At 31.2% G+C, this 27,307-nt stretch overlaps 1 protein-coding gene and 1 long non-coding RNA gene across 14 annotated transcripts in view; one reads left to right on the plus strand and one right to left on the minus strand.

The window, feature by feature from the left end:
• Positions 1–27,307, plus strand: part of LOC140057257 (uncharacterized) — a 150,748-nt gene that overhangs the window by 96,763 nt on the left and 26,678 nt on the right. For 4 of the 13 annotated variants that reach the window (XM_072102833.1, XM_072102828.1, XM_072102840.1 and 1 more), the window contains 20 exons: positions 34–78; positions 710–742; positions 2,854–2,967; positions 4,151–4,234; positions 4,625–4,678; positions 5,043–5,165; positions 6,018–6,113; positions 6,290–6,352; positions 7,065–7,124; positions 9,449–9,508; positions 15,127–15,225; positions 15,702–15,752; positions 18,776–18,844; positions 19,576–19,632; positions 20,765–20,809; positions 22,049–22,246; positions 22,431–23,467; positions 25,298–25,453; positions 26,379–26,561; positions 26,813–26,932. In XM_072102833.1, the coding sequence (XP_071958934.1) occupies positions 34–78; positions 710–742; positions 2,854–2,967; positions 4,151–4,234; positions 4,625–4,678; positions 5,043–5,165; positions 6,018–6,113; positions 6,290–6,352; positions 7,065–7,124; positions 9,449–9,508; positions 15,127–15,225; positions 15,702–15,752; positions 18,776–18,844; positions 19,576–19,632; positions 20,765–20,809; positions 22,049–22,246; positions 22,431–23,467; positions 25,298–25,453; positions 26,379–26,561; positions 26,813–26,932 (2,747 nt within the window). The remainder of the gene's footprint in view (positions 1–33; positions 79–709; positions 743–2,853; positions 2,968–4,150; positions 4,235–4,624; positions 4,679–5,042; positions 5,166–6,017; positions 6,114–6,289; positions 6,353–7,064; positions 7,125–9,448; positions 9,509–15,126; positions 15,226–15,701; positions 15,753–18,775; positions 18,845–19,575; positions 19,633–20,764; positions 20,810–22,048; positions 22,247–22,430; positions 23,468–25,297; positions 25,454–26,378; positions 26,562–26,812; positions 26,933–27,307) is intronic. The other 9 variants (XM_072102832.1, XM_072102830.1, XM_072102834.1 and 6 more) reach the window with 9 other exon arrangements.
• Positions 27,156–27,307, minus strand: part of LOC140057259 (uncharacterized) — a 35,832-nt gene continuing 35,680 nt past the window's right edge. The window contains exon 3 of the long non-coding RNA XR_011846896.1: positions 27,156–27,250. This is a non-coding gene — a long non-coding RNA (uncharacterized lncRNA). The remainder of the gene's footprint in view (positions 27,251–27,307) is intronic.

The following is a 27,307-nucleotide window of genomic DNA, read 5'->3' on the forward strand; positions in this document are numbered from 1 at the left end:
TAAAGCTTATGACACTTGTTTTCTTCCTTTAAGCCTGGTGGCCTGATAGCGCAGAAAGTCCTCAGTGTAGTCCTTACAGTGAGTACAACACATCACCAGCACATCTCATAAAACAACAATGTTTAGTTAAATTAAAGCTTAGTTTCAACTTCAAAACCTGTCGTGATACACTGTACTATATATACTACAATTATAGCATAATGATTCCATCACAAATACAATATGATTAGTGTAATTGGATAAAACGAAATTAGATGAAGTTGTTTAACTAGATATCTTTTTAAAATAGCCTTTTTGGTAGAAGCTTGTTATATGTAACCTCTGCTTTATGAGCGTATTATTTCTTATTTTTGTTTTTTGTTATTTATGTGACTTATGCCATAAACTATTAACTGTTGTGATTGTAGTGAAAACAATTTTATTTCCCTAGATTCTTGTTCCAATAATGATTGTGCAAATATCGTTTGTGGAAGAAATATTAACTTTTAATTTGACATTGACTTGTTATTTCTAACCATAATAATACATTGGTACCATATTAGCATTCTTGTTTTTAAATAATATGGTTCAATGAAGCATATTGTTTCCCTCTTAGTCTTGCCATCCTCAAATATAATATTCATTTCTCCTATTTAGAATAAAAAAAAAATATTGTACTGTTCTTGAATTCTAAATTGCTATCTTTTAAATGCTTCTTTGATTTCTCTAGAGACTTTTCCTCCATCTGACAAACTGTATAATAGTAAGTTTTAGTTTTTACTTTTTAAAAAATTAGACGATACATGGTCTATTTCTGCTGCATAGCGCCGAATAAACCGTTCATAGATTTAAAATATAATTTGTATATTGACTGCATTTCTTCTCAATTTTTGCCCCTAAATAACTGTTTAAATCGTTAGCATTACTCAAAATGCAATGGGTCCTGGTGGTTAATTCAAACGTTACTGCAGTATAGTTGACTGAAGGTCAGCGGCTGTCAAACAACAGGTTAAATGGCACTGAATCAATTGGGTGTTTTTAACTGTTATTAATAAATTATTAGTAAATTTAATACTATTCTTCTAATTTGATTTGAGTTTAGCTGTTAAATAACATGAAAGAAACAATGAATATAAGAATTAATTTTGATTACATTATTTTTGTTATTTTTTAATTAGGGATATGGGTATAAATTCTAAATGATGCTAACTTTTTATGGCAACACTCTTAAACTGAGAAACCTGTTATGATGGTAATTCTAAATTTGCCCATCAGTAGGCTTAGGCCTAATTTTTTTTTCTTCTATTATTTGTATTTTTCTTTTTATATCGCCTTAAATTAAAGTTTGTAAAAGTATTTCAAAATTGTAAACAATTTGATATTGTATGCCACTTTAGCTCATATAACTAATTACAAGTGATTACCGGTATATTATAACACCTAAATAAATTTCTGTCATTTGATTGGACTATTGTGAGTCACATGGTGATCGTTAAATAGTACTTTTTTTTGTGTCCGAAAAAAAATTATGTTCGCGTACGAAAAAATGTACACAATAACAAACAAAAACACTTGATTATATCGCCATGGAATTTTTTGAGAGATATACGTACTATTTTAGACCAAATTAGCATTTAAATTAGCTTTAGATCGTTGATGATTTTGATTAATTAATGGCAACAACTCAAAAAGACATGGAATCGTAGAAACAAAATACAAAATTAGCCTCAATCACTTTCAGTTGCCAGGCGAAGTTTCGAAATGATATTGCTGACTTTCTAGCCTAAGCTAATATATACTATTATTATAAAATCATATTATATAATAGCTTAGTCCACAAAGGCAGCAATACCCTTATAAAAATATATATAATTGTTTTGCAATATAAATAATGTTACAAAAGAACAAATAAATACTACTGTTTTCAATGTCAATGTGTATTATGTATATATATTATAATATCTGTATGCTTTTATTCAATCTGATTCAAATGACAGGAATCTATTTAGATGTTATATAAAACCGATAATAATGAATGTTTTTATTCATGGAATGGTACAAATAATATCATTCGGTGAATGATGAAAAGTTATTTCCTTTGCCTCGTTAAAATATAACCTTTCATCATTCTCCTCATGCCATTATTTGTACCATTCCACTCATAAACATTCATTATTTGTACTATTTAATATTAGAACAACCTATGAAACAATGCAGATGAAATAGTAGAATATGACCCCATTTACACTTCAGCTTTTAGCGAGCCCGAGTCCGGCTCCGAGCCAAAAGTGCCCAAGTGTAAACACTCTGGGAACAACCGAGCCGGCCTCGAGCCGGCTCAATTTTGAGCCTAGTCTAGAGTAGGCTTCGGGCCGGCAATTACGGGCTTCGGGCCGGCACTTCGTAAATAGTGTAAACACTCGCGGTCATAAAATGAACGTTCTGGGTCAACCATAGTTTAAAGTTTACGAAACTTATTGGTGATGAACGGGAATTCTTCATTGAAATTAAATTGGTGTATATATATATATATATATCTTATCATCGAGCACTCTTCCGTGAGAGCAAGTGTAAACACAATAGTAGGGGCCCGAGGCCGGCTTTTTGGGTAAGTGTAAACACATTGCGGGCTAAAAAGAAAGCCGGCGTCGGGCCGACTTGGGGCCGGCTAAGAAATCGTTGATGAAGAGTAAATGGGGTCTATGTGTAACCAGTTGCCCTTTGTTTATATTATGGTACTTTGGTTCAATTCAAATCAGAGCCAGAAGAATGAGATAGTGAATGGTTTGCAGACTTACAAATGATTTCAACCTATATAATATTTAGTTATCATTGTTATGATATATTTATATTTGGTGATTGATTGATTGATAGATTGGTGGAGTATGCACCATACTACAAAATCACATGCAACAATACAGGAAGAACCAGAATTGAGTTCAAAAGAGACAAAAACAGCAATCAATGTAGCATCTGAAGCTACGACACGTAAGAATATCAAACATGCTAGTTGCTATTGCAATACACACTAACATATATTTATATAACCGTTTTTTTTGCAGCTCAAATATTGGAATGGAATTCTAGGTTATAATAATAATAGGCAATGTATAATTGGTTTGAAAAATATAAATTTTTAATTTAGCATCGTTATCCTAGTATCTGGGCCGGTATACGACCTTTGGGAATAATGCTTAAACCATGGAATTACAGTACTATAGTTTAGTTTATGATTATATTTTGTTTTGTACAGTAGGCAAGACTATATTTACATTAAACAAAATGATTGTTAAAACAAAAATAATTGATAATAAATCATTATTTCTGAAGAAAGAACAATAATTATAAATGTTACGTCAAAAAGTTGAGCAGCATTTTTTGTAAGAAATATTTCTTGTTATCAGTTTTCTTGCAGCCGGCCAATACAGTGGTTTGGAATGCAATTCTAGGTTTTCTTTGTATTATAATTTCATTATGGTTTTTAACAAGCATATTTAGTAATTCTTTGGATTATTCTTTAAATTACTTTTTAATCGAATATTCATGTCTATAATTAAACAATATTTTTTGTAATGTACAAAACACAGTAATTGTGTGTAGATTTCCGTTGCTTTTGGCTTTGTCATAGATTTTCATTGGTTCCTTTAAACACAGATTTAATTTATTGGACAAATAATTTTTAGGTTTCAAAATATTAGACTAGAAGGTATTCTTTTTTTGAAATACATGATTCCTGGTTTTATATGCATCAATGTCGACCTGCATGACAGAGGATGTGCATGTGTATTTTCTAAGATTCTGAGTAGAAGTTATTCTTTTTGTTGAAATACATGATTACTGGTTTTATGCATATCAATGTCTACCTGCATGACACAGGATGTGCATGTATATTTTCTGTTAGATTCTGAGTAGAAGTTATTTTTTTTGTTGAAATACATGATTACTGGTTTGCATATCAATGTCGACTTGCATGACAGAGGATGTGCATGTGTATTTTCTGTAAGATTCTGAGTAGAAGTTATTCTTTTTGTTGAAATATATGATTTCTGGTTTTATATGCAGATTTCAATAACTTGCATGATAGGATGTGCATGTGTATTTTCTAGATTCTGTATCAATGATGATTGACTTTTATTTGTTTTCTTGGATTTATAATTATATTTCAATACAGCCTCTTATATTGCTGTTAGTGTTACTTCTGAAAAGGCTAAAGCTGTAGTCCCTCGATACAGGTCTAGGCAGAGAATTCAAGACAGTGAGTTGTTCACTAGATTTGTTCACTGATAAAGGAAAATTCGATTGTAAAAATGTTTGTATTAATGTACATTAACATTCTAATGAAATATAGTCTCATACACTGATGTTTCATAATGAACAAAATATTTTTTGGTTTAGTTATCGATACTCTAACAGTATTTTTAATACATTAATACATATTCATAATACACCCATAGCGATAACATACAATCAATAATAGTGAAGCACAACTTCTACAATTTCAATTGTGCTTCCTACATACAATTATTATTACAGTATTTAAAAATATTTATTGATGTAAATAAATATTGTTTGTTTCTTTTAGTATTGGATTGCAGTTGCAATTTATGACCGTAATCATATTTTATATAAAACCACTTTTTTATAGATGCTGATGATATTATGAAATTATTAATGGAGGGTGATTCAACTTTAGATTGTAGTGAGTACATGTCCCTCCCTTATAGTTTACTTTCTATATCACCATTTTTCACACACAACTAAATTACCAAATCTATAAACTATTTTTGTCACTTTTTACTTTTTACACAACATAACATTACTTTAAGTAAGATTTCAATCAAAGTAAGATAGCAATACAAAGGAGAAAAATGTTATCATGTTTAAGAGGTAAAGTGTATAATGTATTAATATTCAATTAAATATAATACAATTGAATATTAATACATTTAAAAATCATTGGAATTCTTGATCATTCTTATATGTATTCATCATTAAGTTAAAATTTAATTAAGGGAAGAAATATTAGATTAACATCATTTCATTATACAATATTTACTCATTAGGTAATACAGATTTAACATCATGCAATGACATGTCAAAAGATGATAATACCATCAAGAAGTCTCTCACAGAATATCCTTCAAGACCAGTGGATAAATCTACTACACAATCATCTGTAGTGGGCAGTAAGTGTTAGAACAAGTAGAAATGTGTTTTCATTCAATTTGTTTAGAGTTTCTAACATTAGCCGTCTTATGTTATATGACAATCAATGCACATGTTTTCCCATTCCTACTGTGCAATTATATTATTACTATTTGTTCATCTGGTTGGACACTTTTTTGGTGGTTTGTGACAGTCCAGATAAATCCATTCTCTAAGTTAAAATATAGTTTTATAGGTATTCATGTAATCATAAATAAAACATAAAAAACATTTAAGACCTGATTTTATGTTCTATGCCTGTTTATATATAATAGTATTTCTTCGGAGGTCCAGCTTCGTAAATTAAAATACTGAAAGCATATCAATTCTGTCTCTGGTGCAGATGCGTATAGTGCTGTTTCACTGTACCACACCAAAAGTCCCTATCCAATTAAATTTTGAATAATACCATGAAAGCCCCAGTGGTCTAATTTTAGGATATCTGCATATCAAGCAGAAGGTTCCAGGTTCAAATCTCGGTTGCGGGGACCTTTTCTCATTCTCACAGTATAAAGTATAAAGTTAAACAAATATTATTTTAAAATATTAAGTTAAACTGTTTTCTACATCTATGATACAAATAGTAATGTTAAAGAAAATGTTTAGATCTTTACTCATAATTTATGTGTAACTTTTATGTTATTCAGTAGGTATTATTTATTTTGTTAATTAACCACTGTATACAAATAATTGATAGTACAGTAGAGTGTTTTACGCAAAGCTTTATTGTGATTATTTTGTATTTGTTAAAAAAGTTTATTATGTAGTAGTATTAATTTTATTCATTACATTTAAAAACTAAATACATTTTTATGATACTTTACCCATAATAGAGAAAAAAACTACAGCTGATGATGAAGAAGATATATTGAAATTGCTCACGAAAGGTGACTCATCTCCCAAGACTATGATATCTACTCATACTGAGGGTATGCCATCTACTACAGTTTTGTTGCATCTTCTAATCAATTGAATATAATTTTATCTTTCTAGCTTTTTTATATTGTTTAGCCTAAATTGAATTTATGTTCATTCTTATTAATAGAAAGAAATGTTTATTTTGTTAGTGAAATAGTATATGTTGATTGATTTGTTTTTCTTTAAGAACTAGTTCCTTATTTTTCTCGAAAATGGAAGCCACGATTTGCAACATCTACTCAGCTTGTCAGTGAGTGCAATTTATATGATTGCAGCATTAGCATGTTGTCTTTCTCAGGATTCCTCATAATTCTTCTAACTGATTGCCACATATTCATTTCTAATTTTGCAATAATGATACATAACATTTACTTAATAAGTTTTGTATGTGGTGTTTTTATTTTTAAACTTTATTTTTGAATCCACAGCAATATTCAGAACTATTTGACGTTTTTCATACATATTTAAAATATTGTTGCATTTGCTTTTATATCATTCATTACTTATTCATAATTGTTTTTGATAAATTTGTGTTGTATTATTATATTTATTGATTGCATGGCCTACTAACTATTGATATAGGCGCAGAGAGAGACACATACACAACATTATTTATTTGTTTGTTTTCTTCTTCAAGATGTTAACTAATATATTAATAAAGAAAAAGTCATGGTTTTTCTTTTTAGCTTAGTTTGAAAAAGACTAGCTGTTTAGATTTAGATTTACTACTACTGTGATACCAGAGAAGGTGGCAGAAACCATTGCACAGCCAATTCAAAGATCATGATGAACAATTAATTACAAAGGTTCATCAACTGAAACATTATCTTGCAGCCAACCTTTTAATTTGTGCTATTAATAACACTCAATATCTAGGTCATGCTGTGTTGTTGCAGTGTCAATCATAAATTGTTTTCAATTGTTTACTCTTTAAATAATATTGGTGATGATTTATTTTTAAGGTGATACTGAAATTGGTAATGGTGAAGAAACAACAAAAGTTGAGGGCGAGCAAGTGGATGGTAAGCGTGCTTTCTTTGCACGCAAAATTTATTAACCTACTACCTACATGCACATGATATACAATGCATGTAGATAATATTTACATTTTGTACTAAAAATATATAATGTAATATCTATATTGTGTTTATTAACGGTGATTTTAACTGTGTATGTTACAACTAATCCAACTATTTTATTACCAGTTTTTACTATTTTCTTATTTTTTAAACTTACAAAAACAATATACAAATTATTTTGGTTAAGATTCATTGATGAAGTGGTTCTTTCAATCGTTACATGTAAGCTGGTATATTGTGCAGGAAATCCTGTATATACCGACTTTAGTGAGAAGGGTTAATGTATATCCAGCTAATAAATAATGCTTGACAAAATTATACTTTTTTTAGATAGACACCCTTTAATCATATTGGCGGTGAATTAAATTCTAATAATCTAGTACAATTTATATTGCACATGGATTAACCTAATTTTATTGTAGTTTGAAAATTTGCGATTAAAGACATTGATAAACTTTATTGCATAAGATAATATAAAGGATTTTGTTCTCTCAGTATGCTTGTCTTTCATCACAGGAACTATTCTTAGTAATCTATATATTATAAATTGTTTAAGTAAGGGCAAAATTTGGTAAATTGCGCGTTACTTCTACAATTTTTACTCGATGGTATATAAAGTTGGTTCATACTTTCAGTACTGATTTTAACCACCTGATGTAACCCTGTTTACTAATTAAATTGAGTTAGATAATTAGTTATTGACAATTAAAACAAATTTGGGTTCAACAACAAATAGGGGTGTTTTCCGATCATGGTACTGTCCAATAGATGTCCATCTCGAAAAATAGCTGCACACAATAATACGAAAATGATTGACATTTACCTATCTCCTTCTACAATAATTGTTTTTAATGACTGAAAACAGGTCAAACAGGTCGAGTACAGCATCATAATGTTGAAGACAGACCAAATTTCTTTAAAAAATACAATTTGAATAGATTTAGTATACGTTTACACAAACCTATTGATTGACCATAAATGGAACATTCCAATCACTCAGTCTTCCAGTTCAGTATAAATATTTGGTATAACGCAGTAGGTTAATTTATGGGGTGTATATAAATAATATGTTATAAATATAATAATGTGGTTATATATAAATAATGAATTTGGAGAAAAAAAATACATAAACCATTTTGAAGCGCAGATTCCTTAAATTAGTCCAGTAAAAGTATTGTTGAACCTAGAACAAATTGCAACAAATTTGGACTCATTTTGTGACAAGTTTCTCGTTAGGAAGTAATTTCCAGTGTGCTAATTTTAGTTGACTACATAAATCACTGTGTCTATTAATTTCTGTAAACGACATTACGTGCTCCCTATACATAAATTTGAAATCGCTAGTTTTTTTTTACGCTGAAATTAGTGTGTATTCGAGAATCATCTGTGGGCACAACCTAGATGGTTCGCGAGTGAAGCGAGAGTGCCATCTAGTATTTATAAGTTTGCTTGACCCATTCTGGTAGAAAACCATACTGGCATGGTAATATAGCATAGCCTGTATATTCCTAAGACACAGTTCTAAGAGAAAAGGGTTTTGTGTTTTCACCCATTATACACATTTACATTCCTTGTCTTAACATCAAGAATGATAGAGCCACATCAGAAGAGATGAATATATTTATGCATTTTTAAAACATTCTTTTCATTTTATTATTTTATCATTTCTAACAATAATTTTATTTTTCTTAACATCTTGTCTTCAATGAACCAATGGTATTATCAACATGATTTGCCTGCTGGCTACTGTTATAGATGATTGTGAATAAGTGCTGTAGTGCCCTATATTTTGTTGGTACTTAAATAAAGGACACAGAATATGCACGCTTGGTAGCCAACATTCTAAATCACTCATATTTTATTTTGCATCAATGTATCTACATATGTATATTATTACATTATTCCCACTAAGTATGTGGTGGTAGTCAATAGTCCTCTGCTCTACAGACAACCATATTGCACAATAATGTAACATTGACCTACCGTAACTGTTCTGGATCTTGAAATATACAAATTTCTAATTATTAATTGATTAGCATGCTTAGCTTTTCAACATCTCAAATGTATTTGAGACCTGTCATTAACAAAATTTGAAAATTTAAAAATGCATTAATTAGATTTTTAAATCTACAATCAAAACTGGACAATTTAGATACTTATTTTAAAATAAATTATACAACATTGATGTTGTTAAAGACAGGTTTCAGTTTGAATTCAATTGATGTTATTGTAGTTGGTGCTGACTAGAACTAACATCTTTTTTGCAGAAGGCTATGATACCCTACCTAAGCAAACTAATGGCGAGATATCTACACCTGAACCAAATAGTAAGTTGTAGTTAACCGTTTCTCTCCCCACATCACACCCCACCCTCCACCCACTTACTATGCCATTTTTCTGCTTATTTAACATTTTGCCTTGGAATCACATGTAACATACTTTCAATACACAGCTAAGCTCATAAAGCACTGTTTGTAACTATTACAGTTTCAATACAAAAATAGCGCAAACAAAATTTTGTGCGAGAGGCTGATTACCATCGATGATGATGATGATAATCGACTTGTGTGATTCTCAGTCATGCGTAAAATAACTTCAAAATTCGTATGTCTGTAATTCACAAAAAGATTTTTACACGTTCTCCAGGGACGTTTTGAGGGGGGTGTCACAAACTCATTTTACATATGTTTCCGAGCAATTGAAAATACTTTAGGAACTCCCCTGTGACATAAAAGTATATACACAAAATCTACAAAGTTGTAAAATAACTAAAAAATAAAGCTTTAATTTTAATCAACTTCAATCTTCACTAATCCAGTAAGCACTTTAAACAACAGCTTCACAATAACTTTTACAATCTAATATCCAACCGTCTTCATCAAAAATCCTTCTTACAATTGTCATACTTCCCCTTATATACAATGTTCATAACCTTCTAGATCATTCTTTATACTTCTTATTCTATTGGATTACAGTTTCTATTAATAGCAGGAATAATGTTCCTGATTGTTCTTATATTAATTATACATGGTTTCTTAAATCTAAACATACTCTTATTCTAGAATGTTCATGTAGACACTATGGTACTGTATATGTTAGGAATGGTAATTTATTACAGGGGATTGTTATCGTGCAAAACATTTAATTTGACTATAGTAAAAGCTTCAGAATGATTGATCTACATGTTTAGCCAATAAAATGATATTGATAGGAACTCTTTCATATCCATTTTGACAATTTTAAAAAGATTTCACACTTTTATACAAATCAGATATACTAAATGTATCTTGTCTAAATCATTTTTAGGTATAATCTAATCTTTGAGAACTTTTTCGATTTTGTGTCATGATAAAACTTTGAAAATCAAATTTGTGAAACCGTGTGAAAAACTTATATCTTGAAATATTTATTTTGTGATTAATATAAAATATGTTGTAAGGAATATTTGTGCAAAACATTGATAATCAACTTATGTAAGGGTATTTTTTCACCAAGATGAAGAACAAATGCCGTTAAAAAGCCTACACTGGATGGTAGTTTTCTATCTTTACGTAAAGCAGAAGCCATCTTAAAAAATGACAACTTTTTCTGACCAGTAAAGTGTTGGTTTGGGCACAATTGGTAAATTCCAAGCTAGCAGTAGTCTAAAATTTGACTTGTATGAAATGTATGCTAATCACAGGACCATTTCACAGTAAAATGATATAAATATGGTGTCCTAAAAACGCATTGTTATTTATTTTTTCATACTCGGCTTGTCACAATGTCTGTCATATTTTGTTTTAAAAATCTGACCATGTAATAGTAGCTTAAATTATTGAAAATTGAAAAATAATGCATGGCATGCGATACAAAATCAACCAATTTTTTTTGTGTTATTATTACTATACTATATAAGACTAAATGAAAAATAATCATGTCAAAAATCTTATTTTGATTATGTGAACGAATGTTAAGACACAGAAAGAATTTGCGTGTTTTGTTCGGGAACGCAAGTGATCACCGTCTTCAGCTTAAATAAGCTTGATGTTAAGCTCAAACATCTATTCATAATTTGTTTCACACTTTAATTCTGTTTTGGGCGCGTTAGGCCCCGTGTCTAAACTAGCGTAGGCTAGGCCTACAACACAGTAGGTCTTTTTTAGGAGGCCTAATTAAATATTTTAGAATTTAGTGTACCGTATATTTCGGTGTATAAGTCGCACCTGTGTATAAGACGCACCCCCTAACTGAGAGTAAAATATCGGTATTTTGTATATCGTCGATGTATAAGACGGCCGCGCCCAGCCTCAACAAGAAGGGAAGTCCCCCATTCCGTCAGTTCTTTCTAACTTGTTATTCATGAGTTTCGCACCCGCAACATCGAGTGCATGACCGCACGTGTGTGTGGGCTAGCCTCGCTCGATCCTTTTATCGAGAGGCGCACGTTTTCACGGACAATCGTATTCGATTAGTATCTATGTATCCTAGAAGTGTGTACGCTAGGTCTATGCTATACGGAAGCCCGTTCGGGCCACAAGTTAACTATATTTTAAAAGCTGTTATCTGGCGGCCGCCACTTAATTATCTGGCGGCTGCCACTTAATTATCTGGCGGCCGCCACTTAATAATTAGTACATGTCCCATCACGTGACATGTACGTGCATTGGATCAGAGGCGATGTTGCATGCAATAAAATATGGAACGCAAGTAATCTCTTCACATGCGGTGACGTCATGCTCTCAAACTATTTCATTATGCTCTTATACCGCACACCATTATCTTATACTCATTCCTAATGCTCTTATGTGCATAACTAATCCTCTTATACTCATTCTTAATGCTCTTATACTCTTTCTTAATGCTCTTATAATCTTTCTTAATGCTTTTATACTCTTTCTTAAAGCTCAAATGCTCTTTCGTCATGCTCTTATGTGACTTTCCATGCTCTTATGCTCTTTCGTCATTCTAAATTATGCGACGTATCATGCTCTTATGAGGTAACTAAAAATCCATCGACACATTTTCGACGCACGTGGCGCACTACTTCAAATGTAAAATAATCGACGGCTGTACAAATAAGTCTAGGAAAGTTACAATTATCTTAATTATTATTATTAATAGGTGGCCGCCAGATATTTAAGTGGCGGCCGCCAGATAATTAAGTGGCAGCCGCCAGATAATTAAGTGGCGGCCGCCAGATAATTAAGTGGTGGCCGTCAGATAACAGCTTTTAAAATATAGTTAACTTGTGGCCCGAACGGGCTTCCGTAATGCTATAATCAACTGGAGAATATACTAGTCGAATACTGTACACCATGTGGTTGCCAAGAAGGGCTCGCTCGCGCTGGGGGTCGGCGATTGTGCGTATAACTATAATACTATTCCAATCGTAAACGTTTACAAATGAAATTTTATCGGAGCGCCTAAAACAGCTCCATAATGAACAAATCTTTTCATCATATTTAGTACAAAATCACGCTAAAATGCCTTGAAAACTAGCAGGTTGCTGTTACGCTAGTACACTGTAGCTAGGCTAGGCCTACTCTTTAGTAATAGGCCTAGGCCAATTTCCTTAAAAAGCCCAGGCCTAGCCAACGAGGTGGCGATATCTGTGTGTTGAGGCATTTATGTTCGGTGTATAAATAAGATGCACCCTTAATTTAGAGGTTCAATTTGCGTGTCAAAAGTGCAATTATACACCAACATATACGGTACGTTATTATTTTAATTGTTTCATCCTCGCACACTCGATTTTTACACCTTTTCGGCCAAAACGAATCATAAAACAAGTTTTTTTTTTAAAGCGCCCTCAACGTAAAAAAAAAACACTTTTTTCTTATCTCCGCCCCAAATTTTTGCCGAAATTAGGGGCGGCGGATGACAGCAAACAAATATAGATATACCGCTTTGAATACTTTGTCTAAAGTGAAGAAATTAAAATAAATGTTTAGTTGTTAGGTGATCATTTAGAATAAAATGATCACCTATTGTTATTGTATAAAATCTTTATTGGTTATCCGCAACGAAGTTGCAGGATAACCTCTTGTGATTGTACGAAATCATCATCATCATCATCAACATCATCTTTTTATTAGGTGATCATTTGTTATCATTGTTATTGTATGAACTCTTTGTTATTAGGTGATCATTTAGAATAAAATGATCACCTATTGTTATTGTATAAAATCTTTATTCTTATGATTCTTCTTTATTTCTCTCTGTACAGATTTTGTGTAACAAATATCTCAAAAAATTTAATGTTAATGATTACCAAAATTTCACAATGTCTTTCAAATACTTTAACTTAGTCCTAATAAGCTTTTCAGCGTGATCACTCATCCGTGACGTCATTTATACGCCATTTTGTGAAATCACATTATCAATCATATCTCCATAATTCATTATCACATATTAACGAAATTCACAACACGTAAACTTCAGGTCAAGGGTAAAAATATTAGCAAATAAAAACGCACGCGCACGTAGGGTCATGCGCGTGAAATTGCGCGTTAAAAATTTAAAAAGCTCAAAATTAAGTTTTGATCAATTTAGAGCATGAATTGGGCCATTTGAGTGTTTCAAAAAATTACAGCGCAAAAACACGTTTTTGCGCGCGTGATACTTAAAAAGCGTAAAAATACGATTTTTTTGTACAAATCGCATTCTACTCACCATCCTTAGTACATTCACCAAATTTGAGTCAGTTCCGACTTAAAATAACGCTATACGAGCAGGTTAAAAATGACAAAATGCGCAAATTAATTGCATCAAAGTGCTGAAAATGGTGAAAAAAAAGGCATTTTTTAAATGAAAATATTTCTTCAGAATGCATGATGACCCCAACATTTTTAAACTTATTCTGGAAGCCATTGAGTTGTAGATATGAATTCATGTACATATTTTACATACAAAATGTTATTACGTCATCAAATGGCCACTTGAATTTAAAATAAAGTTTTTTTTTCTTTTTAGTCATATTGTATCACATTCAATAGAACGCATCTCTGTTATTTTGTGCCCGATTTTCGCTCAAATTTTAGTATGTGATTGCTCAATTAATTGACTTTCTCAGGACTTGCCACTATTTTTATTTTGACGACATCATCACGCGTAAAAACTTGAATAACGTAGGTCGTGTAATTTCACCTTCGCCGTAAATTTGAATATCTTACAGCTCTTCAGAATTGAAGGTTACATTGATGATTATTTATATGAAATAATAATTTATTATGAAAGCTGATGAAATGTAGATATGAATTCATATAAAAACCAAGCCTATCGGATGTTGTGACGTTAACATATGGCCAGTTGAAGTTAAAAAGTAGTTTTTTCATCTTTTTCGTCAAAGTTATACAAATTTCAAAGAGCGCGCACAGCGCTTCTACGTGCCAGATTCTCTTCCAATTCTTATATTTATTTGCTCAATTCATTATCTTTCGAAATTGTCATCTTTGAGTTTATTTTGATAATTCCATCATACCATAAAATTAGAACATGATGTGTGTCCCGTAATTTCACCTATGCTACACTGTATATAGATATACAGTATATACTGTACATATTGTATATGGCATATAATAGGCACAACGCAGCACTATAACTTCAACTTTTTACGATCGTATGTTAACGTACATGCATGTTTCAAAAATGTTAATTTCATTAAAATGATAAAAATTATGATTTATTATTTGCTCTATTATGCTATTATTTTAATAATCATAGTTTTTAATATTTTTAGAAAATTATACAATTTGAAGTTTTAATAAAACTATTTGTATTCTAACTACGAAAGTGATGGTGTAATGATAATATCCTTAGGCAAGATGCTTTACTCTCATTGCCTCGTCCTTCGAATGGGATGTAAATCTATTGGTCCCGTGTTCATAATAGTGCACGTTAAAGAACTACTGTATTCAAAAAGAATAGGGGATAATCTCCAATTATATTTATTTTTAATTACTAGGGTTAGCTGTGCCATTATCAATATCTACAACATCTTTAACAGCAATATCACCTAGACGATCAAGAAGAATGGAAGAAATAGAAACATCAACAACTGAAGGTAAAAAAGGGTTAAACTTACTTTTTACTGTTCTGTTCTCTCATAGTGCTTTGTTTAATTTGAACATGGAGGAACCTCTGTGGTTTAAATAAATCGCCTGCTTTGAATATTTCCCCCACCCAATTTTGGTCCAATTTTTTTAACTACCATTTCAAATTTTTGAAATGATTTTTCCTAGTCGTCAATATATCTTTAAACATATACAAAAATGGAATTGTCATCCATGAACACTTGCAAGAATGTTCTCTTTTAATGAATGGGAATATTCTCAAGTTTTCACAAAACTTCCATGTGATTGGATGCAAGTGTTCAACAATTCCCCGTTCAATTTTAAGTTAGTATTAATTCAAAGAATTATGCTAGAATGCACTTCATATTTTCTAATGCAGCTTTTCACTCACACTTTTGGTTCACTTTTACAATATTCTATGAAATGCATATTTCATTACCTTTTTCATATGCTTTGTTGCTTAAAGCAAAACCAGTTAGAAGACGTAGACGTCGACAGGATGGAGGTGATTCAACAGGTAGCGAATTCTAGAATCTTCATTTCTTGCATGTAGCAGAGTTTTAGTATCTTTGTTTTTTACATGTAGCAGAGTTTTAGGATCTTCATTTCATGCATGTAGCAGAGTTTTAGTATCTTCATTTCTTGCATGTAGCAGAGTTTTAGGATCTTCATTTCATGCATGTAGCAGAGTTTTAGGATCTTCATTTCATGCATCTAGCAGAGTTTTAGGATCTTTATTTCTTGTATGTAGCAGAGTTTTAGGATCTTCATTCCATGCATGTAGCAGAGGTTTATGATCTTCATAACTGAGTTTTAGCATCTTTATTTCTTGTATTACTATTTAGCAGAGTTTTAGAATCTTCATTTCATGCATGTAGCAGAGTTTTAGTATCTTCATTTCTTGCATGTAGCCGAGTTTTAGGATCTTCATTTCATGCATGTAGCAGAGTTTTAGGATCTTTATTTCTTGTATGTAGCAGAGTTTTAGGATCTTCATTTCATGCATGTAGCAGAGTTTTAGGATCTTCATTTCATGCATGTAGCAGAGTTTTAGGATCTTCATTTCATGCATGTAGCAGAGTTTTAGGATCTTTATTTCTTGCATGTAGCAGAGTTTTAGGATCTTCATTTCATGCATGTAGCAGAGTTTTAGGATCTTTATTTCTTGCATGTAGCAGAGTTTTAGGATCTTCATTTCATGCATGTAGCTGAGTTTTAGTATCTTCATTTCATGCATGTAGCAGAGTTTTAGGATCTTCATTTCATGCATCTAGCAGAGTTTTAGGATCTTTATTTCTTGTATGTAGCAGAGTTTTAGGATCTTCGGATCTTGCTGTAGAAGAGTTTTAGGATCTTAAAGCTCTCTGATCTTTATGAAATAGCGTTATATAAATGTTGCAATATTGTCTTCATTTCTTGCATGTAGCAGAGTTTTAGTATCTTCATTTCTTGCATGTAGCAGAGTTTTAGGATCTTCATTTCATGCATGTAGCAGAGTTTTAGTATTTTATTTCTTGCATGTAGCAGAGTTTTAGGATCTTCATTTCATGCATGTAGCAGAGTTTTAGGATCTTTATTTCTTGCATGTAGCAGAGTTTTAGGATCTTCATTTCATGCATGTAGCTGAGTTTTAGTATCTTCATTTCATGCATGTAGCAGAGTTTTAGGATCTTCATTTCATGCATCTAGCAGAGTTTTAGGATCTTTATTTCTTGTATGTAGCAGAGTTTTAGGATCTTCGGATCTTGCTGTAGAAGAGTTTTAGGATCTTAAAGCTCTCTGATCTTTATGAAATAGCGTTATATAAATGTTGCAATATTGTCTTCATTTCTTGCATGTAGCAGAGTTTTAGTATCTTCATTTCTTGCATGTAGCAGAGTTTTAGGATCTTCATTTCATGCATGTAGCAGAGTTTTAGTATTTTATTTCTTGCATGTAGTAGAAGTTTAGTATCTTCATTTCTTGCATTTAGCAGTTTTAGGATCTTCATTTCATGCATGTAGCAGAGTTTTAGGATCTTCATTTCATGCATGTAGCAGAGTTTTAGGATCTTTATTTCTTGCATGTAGCAGAGTTTTAGGATCTTCATTTCATGCATGTAGCAGAGTTTTAGGATCTTTATTTCTTGCATGTAGCAGAGTTTTAGGATCTTCATTTCATGCATGTAGCTGAGTTTTAGTATCTTCATTTCATGCATGTAGCAGAGTTTTAGGATCTTCATTTCATGCATCTAGCAGAGTTTTAGGATCTTTATTTCTTGTATGTAGCAGAGTTTTAGGATCTTCGGATCTTGCTGTAGAAGAGTTTTAGGATCTTAAAGCTCTCTGATCTTTATGAAATAGCGTTATATAAATGTTGCAATATTGTCTTCATTTCTTGCATGTAGCAGAGTTTTAGTATCTTCATTTCTTGCATGTAGCAGAGTTTTAGGATCTTCATTTCATGCATGTAGCAGAGTTTTAGTATTTTATTTCTTGCATGTAGCAGAGTTTTAGGATCTTCATTTCATGCATGTAGCAGAGTTTTAGGATCTTTATTTCTTGCATGTAGCAGAGTTTTAGGATCTTCATTTCATGCATGTAGCTGAGTTTTAGTATCTTCATTTCATGCATGTAGCAGAGTTTTAGGATCTTCATTTCATGCATCTAGCAGAGTTTTAGGATCTTTATTTCTTGTATGTAGCAGAGTTTTAGGATCTTCGGATCTTGCTGTAGAAGAGTTTTAGGATCTTAAAGCTCTCTGATCTTTATGAAATAGCGTTATATAAATGTTGCAATATTGTCTTCATTTCTTGCATGTAGCAGAGTTTTAGTATCTTCATTTCTTGCATGTAGCAGAGTTTTAGGATCTTCATTTCATGCATGTAGCAGAGTTTTAGTATTTTATTTCTTGCATGTAGTAGAAGTTTAGTATCTTCATTTCTTGCATTTAGCAGTTTTAGGATCTTCATTTCATGCATGTAGCAGAGGTTTATGATCTTCATAACTGAGTTTTAGCACCTTTATTTCTTGTATTACTATTTAGCAGAGTTTTAGAATCTTCATTTCTTGCATGTAGCAGAGTTTTAGTATCTTCATTTCAGTTTAGCATTTAAAATCACCATTATTATTATTATTATTATTATAATTTCCTACATAAAATAAAATTGTATGTGCAATATACATTTAAATTTCAAAATTAGTCTTTAGATTAGATTTTGTCTAGCAAAAAGTTTTTGAAAGAGAGAAAAATATCAAGCATTACTGCTCTGTGATTGCTTATCATGGTGGTATTTAATTTTGAAAGCATCATATTCTGTATATATATATAAATCCAAAGGCAAATTACTAAAAAAATGACAATGCTGTGGGTATCAAATATATATATATTTATATATTTATATCTTATTATATACAATAGTAGTATTACAATTCAAAATCTGATTATTTCATGGATGGAAAATAGGCTCTAAATTGACTGTTCTAAAAGCAATAATTACAATATAACCTTTCATATATATTTCACTTTCTAATATTGTATTTTGTGGTTGATTGAATACAGATTTATCAACAAGATCAGAATCACAACCTGACCCAGTGGTTCAGCAACTACCAGATCCGGAAGTTCAAAGTTAGTATTCAGTCATTATTTAACAAATTTTACTGTAGTTAAAATATTGCTTAGAAAAGAATATTCTGTAGGTTTGATTGCAATTGGTGGAAATGGTGGACTGAAGACATGGAAACAGGATAGATTGTAAACAATAACCTTGATGATTTAATAACAGTATGTTAAAAAATGTATACAAGTCATATACAAAATAGCAGTAAGAAATGTTTACCTTCCTCGTACAATCCTATAAAACTGAATGTATTTTATTAAAATTTGTATTAACTAGATTTGTTTTTATGAAGTAAAGCATTAAATGTGCTAATATTTCTCACATACTGGTACTTAGTACTTCTATACCTCAAAATTGTAATCTACAATGTTGCACTCGTTTTGTAATGTTCTTATTTATATTAGCTATATTAACAAGGTACTGTGTATAAACATCTTGGTGAATTAGTGTTCCAAGTACTTTGGTATGATTGTATACCCAACTCAATTGTAGACATCTGTTCACCATTTTCCTTTATAGAAAGCAATACACTGTACTGGTATATGCACATATGATGTGTAGAGAAGTTCTTAGTATAAGTCATCAGCATTTCCAATACAAAAAAAATAAATTAAAAATCTTTTTTGTTTTATAATATAAAGAATAAATTATTGATCAATACTATTAATTGCACAGTTAATTAAACACTAATAATAACATAAGAATCTGTATATTAATATTTTAATATTTACTTACAAAGATAAATTTCGTGCATGTTATCGTGGATCCCATAGTTATCACCTTTTACAATCACAAAGTGAGTTTTATTTTATAAACAACTTCACAATAAATTTCAGTTTCATTTATATGTTTCTTTATTCATTGGAATTCCCCTATTATTACGCTTTTTGTACCCTCTGCTGTTAACAAATTGGCTTGCAATTCCATTTAAATTCTTGGGAAAACTTTCTTTGTTATAATCTCTACTAGCAACTAGTAACAGTACAGCTATGAATTAATGCTACGTTTTCATGCGTAACCCTTCATAGCCTATGCGTGGGAAGGATCACATAGCCACAAAGCTAAAACGTGCAGAATGTTGCAATAATTTGGAGCTGTACTGTCATCTTGTATTTCAATCCTCTCAAACACATTCTCATTATTTTCTTGCTTATTTTCATAATCTGTTTTTTTTTTGTGGTTAATATTCGAGTGGATTATAACAATTATTCTTAATTCTATAGTTTTATATGATTTATTTTTTGTATCTTTACCACAAATATTGATTGAATGGGGACTATAATCTAGTACTTTTTTTAAACCTGAAGATTTTCATTTGGGAAAAGTTTAACCGTTTGAATTTTTTTTCTCAATTCACAAAATAGCAACTTTTATAAATTAGTATGCTAATAAAATAGTTGTTCAATATCAACTTCTTTTCATTACACTGTTTCTAGTTATCCTAACATGCATTGTTCTTCTTTTAATATTAAATTGGTTTCATACACTTTTTGTAATTGTAATTTGTTATATTATGGCAGGCCTCACCTCTTATCAGATCAACTTGATGGTTGAAAAACTTCAATGACCAAACTCATCCCTCTTGTGACCAAACCAACTAATCTTGTTAAGCAAAGCAATAGTACCTTATCACTTGATTTTAATTGATTGGCAGTGGGAAACTAGGTAGCTGCTTTTAGTTAATGTTTGTTGATATTTTTGTTACCATTGAGTCTCATAAAACTGGACTTTATTTGTAATGCTAATAAGTTCAAAATTACTATGTAAAATGTCAGAATTAGAAAAAACATTTTTAGCTAGACCAAGCTTGTGTGATTTTGAGAAAAGTTGACTGTATATTCCTATACTTTAATTTGTGTAATGATTTTGTTTGTACTTCTATTGTTATTGTATTTTCCAATATTCTTTCTGTCATTGCATATATCCAGCTGTTGAGGCTTTTTTGGCTTCTCGTAAACTTCTTGCACCTGATAGTAAGTACACCAGTATATCATCTATCATTGCATATTTTACAGTTGCACATTCTCAGTCACATTATTTTTTAAATTAAAAAATCAATTGATTAAATTATTAATCTTGAAGCAGTGTATAGTACTACAATTAAATCAAACTGCTGTTACTACCAGACTGCTACATCATTGATATTCTAACTATTAGTATAATGAGCTTAATATATTGTGACATTTTGTAAAGAAATCAAACCTTAATTGGAAAAAGAACTAGTTGTGTTATTAGCTCAGGTTTGTTATTATTCAACTCATGTTGTTATTTAGTGAAATCTTTTTTTCTCTTTTCTTGATTTTCTGCATGAAATTTGTGATTTAGTGCATGTAAACTACCGTATTAAATATCTGGCAAGGGCTCGATTTTGTACCCCAAATTATTCTCCATTTAAGCCCAGGTGGCTATGTACAGTAGGTTTTAAGGATTTGATATTGGGACGAAATTACCTATAAACATGCCTTGGTATTACATTGGCAAAAAAATCACTAAATTCTGTTAATTTGGCAGAGCTTCATTATTATCTTGCATGTCAGCTTTAGCCAACTTTAATAACATTTTAAAAAGTTAATTTAGTTTTTATATGAACAATGAATTTTTTAAGAGATGGCAATATTAGTAAGCAAATTAGTGTGCCCTCTATTGTATACAAAATGATTTTATTCTTATTATGGATACACTGGTATTTCGGTGCGATATGCAATGATGATGAATGATATTTTAGTTCCTTTTCGTCCCATTAGGGCATTAGGCCACTATTGTGGTTTCTGTAACAATTTGATTCAACTGCAGTGATAAATGACTGATGTAATGGACCAGAACACAGTGAAACCCTATAGTCTTTAAAGATACAGAGAGTTCAACTATGGCTGAGTAGTGGCTTGATACTTTGGCAATATTGTTGCTGTTGTACTTGACTCAAGTGGCCAAGCTAGCTAGTAATAGTTTATTGGCCAGTGAAATCTACTGTGAGATACCCCATGCACTAGTAACATAGAAAAAACAAATCAAGCACTGCACTGATAATAAATTCCATTCTATCAGAATCACATTAAATGAGATAAATAATTTCTTGTTTAGAATGTAATAATCATACTAGTTTTATTACAGCTAGATTTAAGAAATAATAACAACATTATTGTTTTTTATTATTTATTTTTAATTTGTGCAGAATGTATAGTGATCCTATAATTATTAATTTCTATATATAGCACTACCAAATGGAATTGCTTCTCGTAGAAGACGTAGCAAGCAAGAAATTGATGAAGCATCCGAAAAAGAGAGGCGTACTGAAAATTACAATGAAAAAGAAGAATGTTCCCTTTCAAACTGTTCTTCTCTGTCAAGTCTCAACAAAGAGGCTGGAGATCGGTCATCCTGTGCTTCTAGTATTTCAATAGAAAGTACAGGTATGTTTTCATATACATTATTTGTCTCTCAATTTTAAGACAATTCAAACATCCATTACATTTTATTAATGTTTTACACATTTGCATGAATGAATGTGCATGCATATAAAAGATAATTTTAATCCTACATTATATTTGATCATTTTAAAAATTGAAATCATTTAACTTTTATTCTTATTTTCAGGATCAAATGAAAAAGTTCATTTACCTATGGTCCAAAAATTAGCCAGCAGTCCTACAGAGACTGCTTTTCATCCTCTAGTGCAATCATTAAAAACAAGTCAAACACAAGATGCTATGCAAGAGCAGATCCAGACAAGTCCCACATCAGATTCACTAAAAGCAATTAATGGACCACATATTCCTAGTAGCGCTGGCCTGTCGGATATGAAACCACATACTCCTAGTAGCGCTGGCCTGTCAGATACAAAACGTTATATTCTAGATATGACATATAAACCAGATGACTTACCAACAGCATCACCATCATCCCATTCACGAAAAATATCAACTTGCCTTCACAATTCACCTTCTATTATTACAAGAATGGAAAGTTTGAATTCTCCATCTACCCTCTTATTACCACAGAAAGACATTTTAAATAATTTTGGAAAAGTACAATCTGTTCAGGACAAGCTGCAATTACAGTCTTCACCTGAAGGAACAGTAGCAGAAGAATCTAGCCGTCGTGGTGATGTTAGTGGTGCTATTAGCCAAGCAATTCAAGATTTAAGTCGTACAAACCCACCAGGATCAATATCAGAGGAAGAATCAATCCCAAATCCACACGAAGAACGCAAAAAAGAATGGGAAAAGATCTTGCATATGAACAAACGTGAGCTACGTATTATGAATTGGGACTTCACTGACCTAAATACTGAAGATGATGATGATATTTTAGATTATTTAACACCAATGTACTTTCTGAATGGTGTACCACCACCACCTCCAGTTAGTGGGGCACCAATGTTTATGCCACCACCGCCACCTATTGTCAACTCGCACAATAGTACGTTGAAAAGGACACCTGATGAAATAAATAAGAAAAAGAAAACGGTAAGACTACATTGGAAGGAAGCTAACTTGGAGCATCCGGTGTTCTCTTCCATAAAAGAGGGTTCTCAGACAGGTACAATCTGGGAAACGCTATCATCAGTAAAATTAGATTGTGACAAACTTGAACATTTGTTTGAGAATCGCACTAAAGAATTGTCGATCAAGGTAAATTATTATTATGTAATTATTATTATTATTATTATATAACCGAATAATTAATCTACAAAAACATAAAAAGATCAATCTGAATATAATCAATTGATGCATGGATGCAATATTCATTTAGATTACATTTTTACCATTTTCACATTTTGAGTTGGTCATGAGCCTACAAGAACAACCACCACTACATACAGACAAGACCAGCTTTTAATATATGATCAATCGAGCAATGGTTATGTTATTGCTTCAAAAGTTTACAATACCATCCATCTGGGAAAAACAAGTCAGACAGTTATATCTGGTTTTTTCTGTAGTCCTATGTAGCTTATATTTTATTATTATATTTTTTTAATACTGTACTATAATATTTTTAGAAATGTTTATATTATAGACCTGAACCACATATGCCTTGTATAGAGTAGTATGCTCAAATTGAAAACAAAATAATAGTAATAATAATGTTCGTTTTACCTTTCCCTTCATTACGTGCCAATTTATATACTAAAACTTTCATTTACAAAAAAAGGAAGAGTCCCTAAACAATTATTCAATTCCTAAATGTTAATTTTATTTCATATTTTGTTTTCAAGTTTGGCACTAGTTTTAGTGTATGAAGTAAGCTTCAATCCTTTTTCTAACTTGCTTTTTGATATTTTTTCTGATTTGTTTTAAATTTTTGCTCAAATACCTCACTGGCTGATGCTTGATTTGCATGTATACAGGACCAGGTTAGTACACATTTAGCTTTTTTACTGACTGTCCAATGTTTAAGAAGCCAATTTGTAACGATCATTTAAATTATGCAGTACAAATTAACAGTATTTAACCATAACATGAAGTTTCCTTAGAAAAACATTAGCAGTTTAAAAGAAAGGTTTATGTTATTGTACAGTAATATTTGTAAAATTTGTTGGAACTGTAACTTGTCCTCTTACATGATAACAAAGATGGTATACAATCTTTGACAATTTCATTTCATGACTGCCAATTCATAAGCCATGATTTTATTTACATAAGCTATTTTTTATATACATGTTTTGCGGTCAATTTCCCACTAACTAAATGTACATATTCTCTTTTTTTACACCAGCCCCATCATGGTTGGGGCTGAGGTGGTTGAGACCGTCTCACACACAACCTCTTTATATTTTAATACAATTAATAGTGATTGGTTGGTCTATGAAAGGCTCCACTTTTTAAAAATTTGAACCCTTCCATTAAAATCCTAGTTATGTTCCTGTGCTATGATGCAATTGTTGTGATCTAAACATCTTGCTATGCTTGAATGCCCTTATTTAATACAGTTATAACAATACTACCTCTCTGATTGTTTTGAAATATTATTGTACGCTTTCTCTATGCTAGATTTAAAACTGAGCACATACAATTTTTGTTCACTTAAAATGAATTAGTGGTATGCCTGTAGACCATAACACAAACATTGCATTAGCTTTCAGCATTATCTGCTGAATGATCTCAGTATAGTTTATTTTATATTTATTAAATCATTTGCTGATCATTTTTGTGGTAATAAATAATATAACTAATACTAAGTGTTCCTAAATTAAATGGTTGTTATATTCAATCCCTTACCGGTATATTGTTTATACTTTACAGAAGAGTAACATTACAGTATTTACCCATGTGTAATTGGTCTAGCTGCTATTCACTTTGATTTACTCAATATTTATATTCCTAAATTTGTTCATCCTTTATAGCTCATATAATATACCTAAATCGACTGACATAGCTTGAAAATATTTTTAATTTGTTTTTTCATTGTAAAATTAAAATTACAATTCATAAACTACTCTTTTTAATGTACTTTTTTAGAAATCCGATTCTGTGAAGAAAAATGTTTTAACAGTACTTGATCACAAGCGTTCAAATGGTATCAACATTGGATTGACAGTTTTACCTCAACCTCGTACAATTAAACAGGCTATTCTAAACATGGATAGCATCTCAATTAATAAAGAAGGAGTAGAGGTAAGATATAATACTTTATTAGCATACTATACTTTGTTTAAGTTAAGTTAGATAATTAGTTAGCGACAATTAAAACGAATTGTCCCAAATAGATTGGGGTATACACTGTCTAATGGATGTCGATGCCGAAAAATACCCGCACACAATGATACGAGGATGCTTCGCATTTATCTATCTCCCTCTACGATAATTGTTTTTAATAGCTGAAAATTGGTTAAACAGCTCAAGTACAGCATCATAATGTTGAAGACAAGCCGATTTTCTTTAAAAAAAATAGTATTTTGATTTTGGCGATAATAATATTCCAATCTCTCTTCCACAAGTGTCTATTCTACCACCCTCTCCTCAATGTCATGAGTAGCATTGTAAAGCCAGTACTTTATTTCAATTGATCAGACAGTTAAAATATATAATTACATAAACACTGAAAATGCTAATGCCATACCGGTATACCATATAATAACTTTCTAATAATAGTAATTAACCTGAGTTAGTTGCTTTCATAAGCACAGTTAACGGAAACTTTAGTGGGTAGGAACCAACTTACCCGTGTAAATAACGTACCGTATTAACTGGCTCTAAGAGGTGTTTTTCACAAACTGTTTCAAATTATATAAGCACATATACAAATAAAATTTATTCTCAATGTTTGTATTAATTTATACTTTAATTACAAAAAATATAAACTTTGTAGCGGTGTATCATTATGTGTACTTACTATGACTATGACAGTGAAAGTTTCAATTAAATTGCAATGTTTTACTATGTTTGGTGGTATATTATTTGTAAAACATGAAAACAATTAATATTTCGTTACTGAATGAATAAAGAATATAATTATTTAAAAATTGTTCCTCTTTGCACCCATCCTCTTCCCCATCCCTCAACCCTATATGATAAACTGAATATTTACCATTTTTTCAAGAAATTACTGACATTAGTGCCTTCTGATGAAGAGATTAAGCTAATCCAAGATGCTATGGCTAATCATCCTGATGTACCACTTGGATCAGCTGAGCAGTTTCTGATGACGATGTCTTCCATCAGTGGATTAAAAGCTAGGCTGAATCTATGGTTGTTTAAGATGGATTATGAAACCTTAGAACAGGTAAATCAACAAATTATTATACTACAATTTACCTATTTTTCACAGTTTTGGCTTTGTATCGCAGATGAAGACATCATAAAAAGTATTCAGACTTTAATTTGTCACCAATCATGAATCAATTGTTAATTTGATTGGTTGGTGATTTGACTGTCTTTCACTTAAATAACTTAAGATCCTTCAAATTAATTTATATTTGATCAAACACTTTAAACAAATTCTGTACTGTTATTTTATTTTAATTTATACATCAGGAGGTAGCTGAACCACTTGCTGATTTGAAACAAGGCATTGAAGATTTGAAATCATCAAAAACATTGAAATACATTCTTGCAACATTACTTGCCATTGGTAACTTCCTTAATGGAGTACAGGTAAAATATATATCACTCAGTTACTGTCAGTTACCGTCATAAAAAGTCGCCCCAACCGGACCCTCTGCTTGATATGCAGATGTCCTAAGCTTTAACATTCTCGGTGTGGTACAGCGGAACAGCACTTGTTCCTCAATTGTACGCACGCACAACAGATAAACACATCAGGCACAGAACATTATTGACTACATACCTCCTTGGCCGAGTTAAATAAATAATAATATCGAACATTTAACATTGGTGTTAAACTGGTGGTCCAAATGCTTGCTTTGTATATGCCCGGTATATTGATCAGTTTGAATGTTGCAGAAGAGCAGCCTATAAAAAAACAAATATAACAAATAACAAATCCATTCATGCAGTCAAATGTAAAAA

The sequence above is a fragment of the Antedon mediterranea genome, chromosome 8 (assembly GCF_964355755.1).
Source record: "Antedon mediterranea chromosome 8, ecAntMedi1.1, whole genome shotgun sequence".
NCBI classification, from domain to species: Eukaryota; Metazoa; Echinodermata; class Crinoidea; order Comatulida; family Antedonidae; genus Antedon; species Antedon mediterranea.